The sequence below is a fragment of the Drosophila tropicalis genome, unplaced genomic scaffold (genome assembly GCF_018151085.1).
Source record: "Drosophila tropicalis isolate 14030-0801.00 unplaced genomic scaffold, ASM1815108v1 contig_593, whole genome shotgun sequence".
NCBI lineage: Eukaryota > Metazoa > Arthropoda > Insecta > Diptera > Drosophilidae > Drosophila > Drosophila tropicalis.
This window is the reverse complement of record NW_027173070.1, coordinates 3,853,074-3,864,626: the sequence shown is the minus strand read 5'-3', so window position 1 is coordinate 3,864,626 and position 11,553 is coordinate 3,853,074. Positions and strand designations below refer to the sequence as shown.

General features: G+C 39.5%; 5 protein-coding genes across 8 annotated transcripts; 3 read left to right on the top strand and 2 right to left on the bottom strand.

The window, feature by feature from the left end:
• Nucleotides 1–463: 463 nt before the first annotated feature.
• LOC137577112 (N-acetylglucosamine-6-sulfatase-like) lies at nucleotides 464–3,431 on the top strand. 2 transcript variants are annotated; one of them, XM_068290500.1, is made up of 5 exons: nucleotides 464–717; nucleotides 908–1,021; nucleotides 1,074–1,758; nucleotides 1,829–2,472; nucleotides 2,532–3,431. In XM_068290500.1, exons 1-5 carry the CDS (start codon nucleotides 517–519, stop codon nucleotides 2,673–2,675), a joined length of 1,788 nt encoding a protein of 595 aa, XP_068146601.1. In that variant the 5' UTR covers nucleotides 464–516; the 3' UTR covers nucleotides 2,676–3,431. The 2 variants fall into 2 exon arrangements, with proteins under 2 accessions (XP_068146601.1, XP_068146602.1); XM_068290501.1 differs by having other exon boundaries at nucleotides 707–728.
• Nucleotides 2,784–3,620, bottom strand: LOC137577116 (baramicin A1-like). 2 transcript variants are annotated; one of them, XM_068290506.1, is made up of 3 exons: nucleotides 3,534–3,620; nucleotides 3,265–3,468; nucleotides 2,784–3,142 (listed from the first exon to the last, which is right to left on the bottom strand). In XM_068290506.1, the coding sequence occupies exons 1-3, from the start codon at nucleotides 3,583–3,585 to the stop codon at nucleotides 2,898–2,900; spliced, it is 501 nt and encodes a 166-aa protein (XP_068146607.1). In that variant the 5' UTR covers nucleotides 3,586–3,620; the 3' UTR covers nucleotides 2,784–2,897. The 2 variants fall into 2 exon arrangements, with proteins under 2 accessions (XP_068146607.1, XP_068146606.1); XM_068290505.1 differs by having other exon boundaries at nucleotides 3,265–3,471; nucleotides 3,534–3,600.
• Nucleotides 3,621–3,872: 252 nt separating this feature from the next.
• PAN2 (PAN2-PAN3 deadenylation complex catalytic subunit PAN2) lies at nucleotides 3,873–9,180 on the bottom strand. Its single transcript, XM_068290495.1, is given in 15 exon segments — nucleotides 3,873–4,480; nucleotides 4,545–4,766; nucleotides 4,839–5,050; nucleotides 5,139–5,694; nucleotides 5,761–5,957; nucleotides 6,011–6,187; nucleotides 6,251–6,369; nucleotides 6,432–6,491; nucleotides 6,556–6,643; nucleotides 6,723–6,844; nucleotides 6,912–7,797; nucleotides 7,799–8,183; nucleotides 8,244–8,413; nucleotides 8,470–8,666; nucleotides 8,823–9,180. Coding segments are annotated over 15 exon segments (3,717 nt in total). The 5' UTR covers nucleotides 8,872–9,180; the 3' UTR covers nucleotides 3,873–4,203.
• AIMP1 (aaRS-interacting multifunctional protein 1) lies at nucleotides 9,040–10,237 on the top strand. The gene is made up of 2 exons (XM_068290502.1): nucleotides 9,040–9,295; nucleotides 9,351–10,237. Exons 1-2 carry the CDS (start codon nucleotides 9,176–9,178, stop codon nucleotides 10,149–10,151), a joined length of 921 nt encoding a protein of 306 aa, XP_068146603.1. The 5' UTR covers nucleotides 9,040–9,175; the 3' UTR covers nucleotides 10,152–10,237.
• Nucleotides 10,238–10,368: 131 nt separating this feature from the next.
• LOC137577115 (transmembrane protein 208) lies at nucleotides 10,369–11,481 on the top strand. Of its 2 annotated transcripts, none has more exons than XM_068290504.1 (4): nucleotides 10,369–10,583; nucleotides 10,650–10,802; nucleotides 10,866–11,002; nucleotides 11,066–11,481. In XM_068290504.1, exons 1-4 carry the CDS (start codon nucleotides 10,578–10,580, stop codon nucleotides 11,286–11,288), a joined length of 519 nt encoding a protein of 172 aa, XP_068146605.1. In that variant the 5' UTR covers nucleotides 10,369–10,577; the 3' UTR covers nucleotides 11,289–11,481. The 2 variants fall into 2 exon arrangements, with proteins under 2 accessions (XP_068146605.1, XP_068146604.1); XM_068290503.1 differs by having other exon boundaries at nucleotides 10,384–10,583; nucleotides 10,650–10,805.
• The last annotated feature ends 72 nt before the right edge of the window (nucleotides 11,482–11,553 follow it).

The window sequence follows — 11,553 nt, the reverse complement described above, 5'->3', positions numbered from 1 at the left end:
AGTTAATTTTTTAAACGCTTCCAGTTTAATATGGAATAGAGATAAGATCCAAAGGAATTTAAAGTCACAAAAATAACAAAAGTAACTGTACATTCAGTTCATTCATTAGTCCCTATTCTTCGTTTCTCTACCTTTTAAATTCTAAAACATGCATCTTTGTCAATCCTAATCCTAATCTCGCCTCATTTATTTGGATCAAGATCTGTTTTCTTTCTACCTTTTGCGAAAGATTCTAATATGGGTTCAATGGGTCCATCCAATCTTCTGTTAAAAATGTTATCTGTCTTATAAGCCAAAGCCATTCTGAAAACTTTGGCCCATTATCAAGGGGCCATCATGTCAGAAGCCCATACAATTGCCACAAACTTTTCCAGGACGAGCTCGTTTGAGCCATACGCCCGTTTTTGTCGGTCTTGTCTAAAATGGAAAGTTAATTTAAAAATCAAATTACAAGTCTTCACTTGTGTATTTATTTTTTTGTTAACCCTCGTGACCACGGAGAACTGGTTCCATACCATGCCTCCCCATCGGTTGGAGTTCGGATCATCGGTTGCAGTTCGCCTCATCGGTTGGGCTCATCGGTTGGAGTTCGGATCATCGGTTGCAGTTCGCCTCATCGGTTGGGCTCATCGGTTGGAGTTCGGATCATCGGTTGCAGTTCGCCTCATCGGTTCGAAGTTCGATGCTTTTGCTGCATTTTCGCTCGGTTCGGAAAGGGTATTCGTAGGGTATTCACTTTTTGTGGTGCAATTTAACAAAACATACATTACAATTAAAAAACAACTTTATTTACAAAATGTCATAAAACATCGCAGAATCCGAAAATCTTTAAGATCTTCCTGCTTACAAAAATATATATATGTATATACAATATTATTATCATTTAAAATTTCGATTTCCCGTCCAGAATTTTAGGGTGGATTATTTAGCACTTGTTGTTGGCTACTCGGTGGAATTCTCCAAAGATCCACTAGGCCAGAGATCATCATCAAAGTCGCAAATAAAGAGCCAAACAAAAATGGTAAAAGTAACCAAAATGAAATTTCAAATCCTTCTTATATCCTTTTTTGCAGCTGAATCTTATTGTTAGCCTCTCATTACTGTGTGCCGTTGGCGGTTATGTTTTACCCAACATTGTGGTTATTCTCAGCGACGATCAGGATGTGGAGCTTCATGGAATGTTTCCACTGCAAGAGACCATGAATCTCATAGGCAGAGCAGGAGCTCAGTTTAACAACGCCTATACCAGTACGCCGCTTTGTTGTCCGGCGAGAGCGAGTATACTGACCGGACAGTACGCACACAATCACAGAACGACAAATAATTCACTCAGCGGAGGATGCAATAGCCAGTTGTGGAAAACAAGATCTGAACCACGGGCTATGCCGGTTTTATTAGCTGAACGCGGTTATCGCACATTTTATGCCGGCAAATACTTAAACGAGTTCCAGGGAGAACATGTTCCACCCGGCTGGACAGAGTTTCATGGATTGCATGGGAATTCGCGTTACTATAACTACACCTTGTTGCAGAATGGTCGAAATGTCAGCTATACGGATACATATCTAACAGATTTGCTCAGTGATCTAGCTGTGGATTTTATTCAACAGGAGGTGCAGTGGAAGCGAATGAACCCATTTTTTGTAATGTTGGCTCCACCGGCAGCACATGCTCCATACACACCGGCACCGCGGCATGAGGGAACATTTGCCAAATGGAAGGCCTTGAGAACACCTAGTTTCAATGTGCCCACAAAGGGTAAATCAGGTTGACTTTCAGAGACTCAGTAACGTATATAAAAATGTATGTGTTTCTATCCTTGCCTCAGACAAACACTGGCTGGTGGGATCATCAAAAGTGCTACCAAATGAAACAATCGCCACCATAGACAAGTATTTTCAAAAGCGCTGGGAATCACTTTTAGCAGTCGATGAAATGGTATCCACTTTGGTGGCTCTCCTGAACGATACACAACTTCTGGATAACACGTATTTTGTTTACACATCGGATAATGGTTACCATTTGGGTCAATTCTCTCAGCCTTTTGACAAGCGGCAACCATATGAAACAGATATTCGTGTGCCCTTGCTTGTTCGTGGACCGGGCATTGCGAAAGGGAGTGATATCCAGTCAGTTGTTAGCCTTATCGATCTAGCTCCAACCATAATAACATGGGCCAATGCACTTATACCATCATACATGGATGGACGATCGTTTAACCAAAATCTCCAGAACGCACAACCCAATGGGATCGACGAAACCTATAAGCGTCATCTGTTGATTGAGTACTGGGGTGAAGGCAACTACAAAACCTACAATCCCGAATGTCCCGGATCACCAAAAGATCGACTGGCTCAGTGTACCAGCGATGCTGATTGCCATTGTCAGGATGCTTGGAATAACACATATGTCTGTGTAAGAGATTTTCAATATAAAGTCGATCGCATCTACTGCGAATTTCGTGACACAGAGGTGAGAGGGACTTAGCTCAAAGAGAATTAAATAATTATCTCTTTATTTCTATTGTCTAGAATACTCTTGAGGCCTATGATCTTAAAGAAGATCCCTATCAAATAAAGAACATCGCATATGATCTCTTACCCATTGAACGGGCTCTATATGACATTATGCTACAGAATCTAACCAAATGCTCTGGTCATTCGTGTAATCTTTAATTAAAATTGACGTCAGTGAGAGAGAGAGCTTGGGAAATTCCCAATCAATTAGCTACATATCAAATATAATCTACTTACGTTAACCCGAGGTCGTACTGATCATAATAATTTCTATTCATCTGAATGTGTATTTCGCATGAATATAGACTGTATACAGTTCTTATATCAGGTAGAAGAATCCTCTGTGGAATTCTCTATGGAAATCAGTATTTGCTGATTTTATTAATTATTGTAGCGACCGTTTGGATAACGGAAACTATTGCCCAGATACTCTGGATTGCGTCTATCAACCTTTAATTGGGGACTACGACGATCACGGAATGCAGCACCAGCAGAACGACGATTAACTGGATATGAGTTGCGCCGTCTTTGACCGATTTCTGGACGGTTGGCATAGACACGTCTTCCATCAATACCCGACTGTCCACGCTGGAGCACAAAGCCACTACCTGTCACACTGTGCCTTCCTAGAGAGATTCAACAAGAAGAATTTCAGGAGTTTAATACTAGAATATATTTTATGCACTGAATACTGTTATCAGAAGAGTAGCCAAAATAGCTAAAGTGATATTTATATCCCTCGCTGTACCTGATCCGTTGGCATTTTTGCGGTTAACATACGTATTGCCCTGCTCATCAGTGTACGTATGCTCTCCATGATTGGGTGAATTCTGAAAAGTGCCACCTACGCCATCCACCTGATAGGGTCCCTCATTCTGGCCGCGTATATAAACCTGTTGACCAGGCGGACCAAAAGTGTGCGGTCCATTACGTCCATCGTATGTTTGCTGAGCTACTGTCAGAGAATATACTTTAGAACAATAGCCAGGTCTAATGCCCACACCCACTCCCACTTACCAGCACACAAAACTGCGCACAATAAAATGAATATAAAACCCACTGATCTCATCTCGATGCTCGACTGACTCTTGACTGTTGGCTGTATCACTCTACTTCAAGGTATTTATAGCTTCAAAGCTTCGATGCACACGCAAAGAGAGTGTTAAACAGAGAGGAGAGGTAGCATTCTCTATACATATACATACTATATACTACATAGATTGTGTATACACACTTATATTGTTTTGCCATACATATCTGACCCAAGTAATTGAACTTATGTATGTGACAGCTTTCGGTTAAATTTCGCAAGCTTGCTCTAAAAATTGAGAAAAAATAATATAAAAACACAACTCATTACAATTTTAATATATGTATATGTATATGTATGTTTGTATGTATAGTTGTATCCGACAAGACTTTATCATATTTTTTTTTCGACTTAGATATTATAAAATTGATAAACAAATTTACAAATATTTTCGTATACAATCATAAAACTCAAAGTTAAGTAAAAATATAAATATTATTTTAAAATAAAATGAAGGCTGCATATTTTGTCCACGGATCTGGTGTATCATTTTAGTTTTTGTACTGACGATTATTTTCATTGTGAATTTCACGCAATTTTTTCTCTTGTGTTACATTTTTTCCTCCTTTTTTTCTTTGTTTTTTATTTATTGTAAATTTAGTCTTCAGGCACCTTCCATTGCAGCTGTTTCCCACGTTCATAAAGATTAATTAATGCCGTTGTGAATTTTTTATCAGCCTGTAATTCTAAATAGTGTTTATAGAGTTGGAGAGTGGTACGGGCATCCTCGATGGAATCATGGGTTTCCGATTGAATCTTCGTTCCCAAAAAGTGCCACGCCAAGAATCGCAGCGAGACCATACGATGGTGGGGCAAATGGAAAAGATGAACCGTATCGATAATTTGCTCAGACGGCACATATATATTGATGACTCTGTAAGATTTGGGGAAAAAAAGTCATTAGTTCAATACACTTAGATTTAGATCAATTTACTTACCTAAAATCATTCTTTAACCCATGTCCCACAAATATGACGCCAACATCGACAAGATATTTTAATTTCTGGTATGAGTACTTCAGGGCAGTTAATCGTTTATTACTGAAATTTGCATCCAAATCGCCCGGTTTAATTCCCGAGTATTGTGTTAGATAATCTACAACTTTTTCTTGAGTTGAGATATAATCATCCATAAAGGGAACTTCCTCGTTAGGTCCTTGTCTAAAAGTTCATTAAGGATTGTTGGCATATTTAAATGACAGGAAATACGTTGGTTTTCAATTTAGGATTTACCCGCGAATACATGAGATACGGGCGACGCTCATGTGGCATGGTTTAATGGTCGCAGTTTTGCCATCAGGACGAATTTCATTCTCCTCCGGATTAAGAGTAACAAACTCCGCATCCATAGCAACCAAATCTCCTGCCTTTGGCATCTCAGATGAGTCTAGAGGCTTAAATGTTGCATCGGAACTCAAGTTGCTAGGCACAGGATTTAGGATATCCTTCAAATAAAATAAATAAAAAATTTACAGTAATTTAACTCCCAAATTTAATCCAATTGAACATCTTGTCTTTTTATCTTTCTCTCACTTGTAAAAATGGATTTATGGAATCAATGACGCCCTCCCCAGAGCCAAGTAGTGGTTCCTCTGTCTGGGTAACTGTTGAGCTTGAACTACTGCAGCAGTCCGCGTCATCATCGGTGGTGCCATAGAAAAGTACACAAGGCACTTTCCAATCCAATGTGAACCAAACCGATTCCTGCGGCGATACGGGTGATATGCTAAAATCGTTAAATATATACCATTGCGATTGCAGTTCCTCTGCCGACTCCATATTCACTGATTTCGTTAGATGATACGAGCGCTGCACATTAATCAATGAAACCAAATTCTTTTGGGAGCCATCATCGATTTGACAGACAACGGCGTGCAGACCATAAGAACGATTCATTTCGTCGCTGATAGAAGGCGGTTCGGGTTCATCGACATCTTGATCAGTTTTACACGAATCTGATTGCGAGTGCACTTGGAGTTCACCCTGATCCGTAATGCCCATACTAAAAGCCAATGGGAACCATGACTTTTGTCTTCCACTTGGCGAATTTTGCACATTATTTGTTTGACTTGTATGGGAAGGGGATTTGCTAATAAAAAGGGGAAAAAATATTCAATTAGTATTGTAAAGCAATTTTGTCACTTTCAAAACTAACCGATCTGGATGCATAAAGTGACAATCACTACGAGAACAATTGATACCATAACGACATGGTTTGCTTGTGCTTAACGATGTTACCACTTCAGTTGAGGGTTTTTCAATAACTCGATTTAGTTGACGCTTCAGAAAGCTAATATCCTTGTCATTGTTCAAACCGCAATTGATGGCCAACATTTGCGGCAAGGCGGTGACCTAGAAAACCAAGACGATTAATTTCAGAAATTATTATTAGGACTATCACTTACCTTAACGCTCTGATTGGTAGGTGAAAATTTTTTACAGTTCTCGCAAAACGCTTGAATATTTTTCTCAGAACTGAGTGATCTTTTAAGAATGGTGCCAAAATTAAAATACTGCTCAGTGTCCTTTAGATGGGTGGGGTATGACATATTGCAAGCCAAAAGGATGTTATCTGTTGATTTCTGAAAGAGTAATGTTTTTCCTTAATTTTTTTTCGAAAAAACTTTCTTGTCCTTTCTGTTTACCTCTACTTGGCATTTAATGCAACGATTTATACAAATCTGTTTGGTTCCAAATATTTTACTAATTTCTGTTTCGGCATTGATTTTGCTGCGCTCTCGTTCATCATCCTTGACGCTATCATCTAAAATTAGTGAGATATTAATTATTTGTGATTAATAGTTAAATTAATGACCCAATACTAACCACAAATGGAATCAAACAAATCAGAGGACTGATTATTTTCAGGTGTCCTTGAGTATTCAGCTGAAATATGAAACCAATATCTTTAATAATTTTATTTAAATTTTGTATAAACTATTTAATTTACCATGCAAATTGCCGCTTAAGACCGAAGAATTCTTGCTGGAGTCAAAAATTTCGTAGTGCATTTGATGCAAAATAAAGCGATTCCAGTTCTTTAACATTCAAGATATATATATATAGTTTTATATATATGTATATATTTATAAATAATTAAATATAATTATATATTACCTGTATAAGACTAATGAGGTTTACATTGGCCGAGCGATCTGTTAGAATCAAACCCAGGGCGGAAGCTTCGGGCACAGTACGAAAAGAACGAAGAAAATTGCTGGCTTGGCAAGGTGTAGAGGCTTTAAGTACATAAATTAAATATTTCATCAGCTAGTGAATTATTATTATGGTTTTGCAATTACTAACCATTGCTTTTGTCCAACATTTCAAACAAAAAACCCAATTCGCAAGACAAACAAAACTCCTTGGAGCAGGAATGTTCGATTAACTTTATGCGCAATGATTCCGTAAAGTAGAGAATCTGCAACATGGCATTGCAATAGGAGTTTGGTAAGGTTGCCTCAAGACCAGCAAAGCATGTCTGATTATGTTGCTCGAAATCGAAATCCTGAGTGCCCAATTTCGAGTATTTAAGCTCGACTTTTCGATATCGTCTTGGAATGATTTTGACTCCATTTTCTGTCTTCGCGGACGGCGCAACGCCATTTGCATTGGGAATGGCACCAATGCCAGTACCAACTTGTTCCATCACATAGGGTATTTGGTTTCGTCGCGCTGTACGTGGATTCGGCGAATAGCCAATGGGACCTTGCATCTTCATGTTATTGAGAACCTCGGAATCAATCGTCTTCGGCCTACGATAGCTATAATGCAACAGCTCCTCCGGCCAGTCGGAAAACCAGCTTGTGCCGGTCGTTAAATGAGGCAACATAACCGATGATAGTGGAAAGTTTGCATCTGTTATGGAAACCATGGGCAATGACGGCACCACATCTGCGAATTCAGTATTCCGGGAGAAGGCATTAAACTGTGGCTGTGGCGTCTGTACGGAAGCAATTATATTAATGTGACCCGATTGGTCGCCAAAGGCCATAGCCTGGGATGAGGAGCTAATGTCAAAGCTTAGACATTGACTACCATTGGTGTTGATTTGATACATGGACACCCGGGGCTCGCTTAACTCTACTGTGTCGACCAATTGTATTTGGCCATAGCTGGATACGACGGCCAGCCGGGACGTAAGTGATGGCAGGAATTTAAGCATTTGCGGATCAATAAGTACCGGTATGGGGGGATATGAGTCGTAGCATTCGCAAATCATAGACCATTAGAAAACGATCTATGGCCAGATTATTTTGCCTGCCGCTGTAGCCGCACGAAATTAACAAGTTTCCCTGTACACTATAATCCGACAGAACATTCGTATGGGTTTTAATAGTATGCTGAACACTCAGGCTATTCAAATCCCGCAATGTCACAGTTCCAAACTGATCGCCGGCAAATAGGAAACGAGAATTCTTGCGTAATACCGTGCAACCAGCAGCACCCACATGCTCCAAACGCGTCTCTTTAAGTGTACGTAAATCGAAATCGATGAGTTCCTCCTGCAAACCAGCCATGACCAAGCGATGAGGAGACAGCTGCAACATGCACACCATTTCTACCATATTATTGGATCTGCCAAAAATAAAAACTCAGTTATAACGAGCCGAAAAACCTCCAATTGTATTTGCTTACTTGTGGCTAAACTTGGGTAGACCTCGTCTTATTTGATGACGCAGCGAGGTCTGTGTCAAGGCTAGCACACCCGAATCCAAAGTAGCAATTTGACGTACTATATCGCTTGTATGCACTTGAAATGATGTGTACTTTTGCATGGAACTGGTATAATACGAGGTAACGTGTCCCTGAGGAAAAGTAGGTATTATATATGTATGTGTTAATCGAAATTGCGCAAGCTTACGCCCTGATTTCCCATCCAGAGGAGCTCTTCATAGTCATCAAACGCCACACTCGAGACTCCATAATGCTCTCCGCCATCGGCCAATACGGGTACTAGCTCCACATAGTCCGGTTCAGTTGTCCCAATGTTGAAGCCATTAAAGCTTGGTGAGAAGTGACCAGACGATCCGCGGGCTGGCCCCGTAGCATCGTAGACACCTGAGGATATGTAAACACAAAGGAGAAAGCTTTAGTTTTGCGATGCACACACCAACACAAACGCTAAATGCATATGTGTTTGTATAAAACAAATATTCGCTTTTGTGTCGCTTTGCTTCTGTATTTTCTGTCTTTGTTCTCTCTTGCTTCACATACTTAAAATATTTTCAGGGGCGCGATCGGTGCCGCAATACATGTAGTCCATTTATTTGCTCCACGGTGTTTTCGTTTTGTTGCAAACAATTATTTTTGTTTTATTTTGTGAATCCTAGAGATGTGAGTAGTTTATGCCTAACAACTGTAAGTGTTAATTCACTAAGTTATCGATACTTTGCTTTTGTTTATAATTTTTTTTCCCTTCAACGCAGCGCATTTATTATCTCTCTGGCTCTGGTATTCCCAAAACATTAATGTGCATTCAAATTGTTAATAAATAAGTAACAAAAACACATAATTTATCGGCCTCCAAACTATCGATATTTTAAACAGCTGATGTGATATTTGTCCAGATGCTGACTGCCACATTTAGACAATTCTACCGAAGATCGGCATTAAAAATGACGGAACTTACGCAAATTGTGGAAAAGAATCTTCAAGCCCAAGTACTTGTTGACTCTATCAAGTCAGAGGTAAATATTTTTAGAATGTCTTATTCCGCGCAGATCAACTAAGTAGAAATTGCAGATGACCGGAATACTGCAGGTTAAAAAGCAGCAACTCATCAAGGAAAATGCAGACCTAACCAAACAAGTGGAAGCTGCATTGAGTCAACTTACCAAATTGGAATTGGCCAATGGTAAGAAACAAATTCCGGTGCCCGGAGCAGTTGTCAGAGGTCTATGTACAAAGGCCTCTGAATCTGCAGATACCATTGTTGCTGCAGCTGAACCTGCTATCAAACCAGTGAACGAAGCACCCAAAGAAAAGAAACCAGCTAAGGAAAAGAAGCCGGCAGCGGAGAAAGTCAAGCCAGCACCCGCACCTGAGGCACCCATTGACGTTGGTCGTTTGGATTTGCGTGTGGGCAAAATAATTGAAGTTGGCCGTCATCCTGATGCCGACAGCTTATATTTGGAAAAGATTGACTGTGGTGAACCATCTCCTAGAACTGTTGTCTCTGGTTTGGTCAAATTTATTCCACTAGAAGAAATGCAAAATCGCTTGGTAGTTGTCATGTGCAATCTGAAGCCGGCCAAAATGCGAGGTGTCACTTCGGAAGCCATGGTTATGTGTGCCTCAACAACAGAAAAGGTGGAAGTGCTATCCCCTCCTGCTGGCTCTGTGCCTGGAGATCTGGTTCATTGCGAAGGCTATCCACGACAACCCGATGCCCAGCTTAATCCCAAAAAGAAAGTTTTTGAGACCTGTGCACCGGACCTTAAAACTAACGATGCATTGGTGGCCTGCTACAAAGGAGCAGTACTGCACGTTCCCGGTAAGGGAAATATTGTTGCCCAAACCTTAAAAAATGTTAATGTCAAATGAACAAACTGAATCTTGTAAAGAAAATGTACCATAAATGCAAATCGGGCATTTACAATAAAATAAACATCTTTAAAAGCGTTTTTAAATACTTTCGGCCAACAGTTTAACTTTTGACCAACACTGGTTTCGTGACTGCAATAAGTCACAGTCGCAATGGCAAAAAATATATAATTTTTTATAAATAATTTATATTTCAAAAATATAATTAAGGGGTGACAGTAATCAGTATTTGGTACAAATTCTTTGTAGAAAACGTAGAACACTTCAGACTAATGCCCTAGTATAAAATATTATTTCTACTTGGAAGGATTTCACAATCACTGTGATCAGGTAGCAGTTTCCCCAGCTCAGCAGTTGATAGCCACGTAAATAGTTGCAACTGATTAAATTTAACTAAATTGATAACTGAAATTTACAAAAATTGCCATGTCTGTAAGTATTATTAGCAAGAGAAATGAATTAAAATGGATACGCAGTTAACACTCGATATATTTCCAGCCGCCACAAAAGGGAAAGCAGGCCACCAAGGGAGCCAAGCAAATCGTGGAAGAAAACAAAAGTACTCTTGTGTTTTATAGAAACATGGCCATTGGGTGCTCCGTTCCTGGCCTTATCTTTAGTTTTTTTGTTTTTGAAATTACAAAACTTACAGTGGTAAGATGGACAAGCCAAGCTAACAAGGAGTATTAATTGCTACTAATTTTATCATTCCAGTTCATGTATATATTAGCATTACTAATCCTTGGTGGCTCCTATCAATTCATGACTTTCATGTCGCGTGCTAAATACTCAGACACAGGTGCTCTAGTTGACTCGGGCAACGACTTGAATATGGAAGGTGGCATAGCGGAGTAAGTGCTTTGTCATTGTCATATGTATAGCTAAGCCAACTAACCTTTGATACCTTTGTCTAGAAATGTAAAGGATCTCATAATACTGACTTCAGGAACTATTCTGCTGGCATTGATTTCCAACTACTTCTGGTTTGCCCTGCTCTTAGTCCCTATACGCGCCGGTTGGATGCTTTGGGGTTCTGTTATACAGCCCTGGCTATCACAGCGCAATGCCCAAGAAGAGCCCGAACTTGATGAAAAGAAGCAACGCAAAATGGAGCGAAAGATGCGACGAATGAGATAAAAGTTAATCAGAATTTTTGGTATCTGGGATTATATGTACTCTAGCTTCAATTTTTTAAAACCTTTCAAATCGAGATTTGCGCTTAGCTTCTAATTAGGATATTTAAATTTGCTTGCGTTTACCCAATCAATTATTTTTTTGTTATTGACCGAAATTAAATTGGCTAATGAGACAAGAAAAAGACAAAACAAAATTGTTTCAGTGATCCAATATTTGTGCAATTTAATTTCCTAAGCCTGAGTGAAGAAAAATGAAAATTCAATTA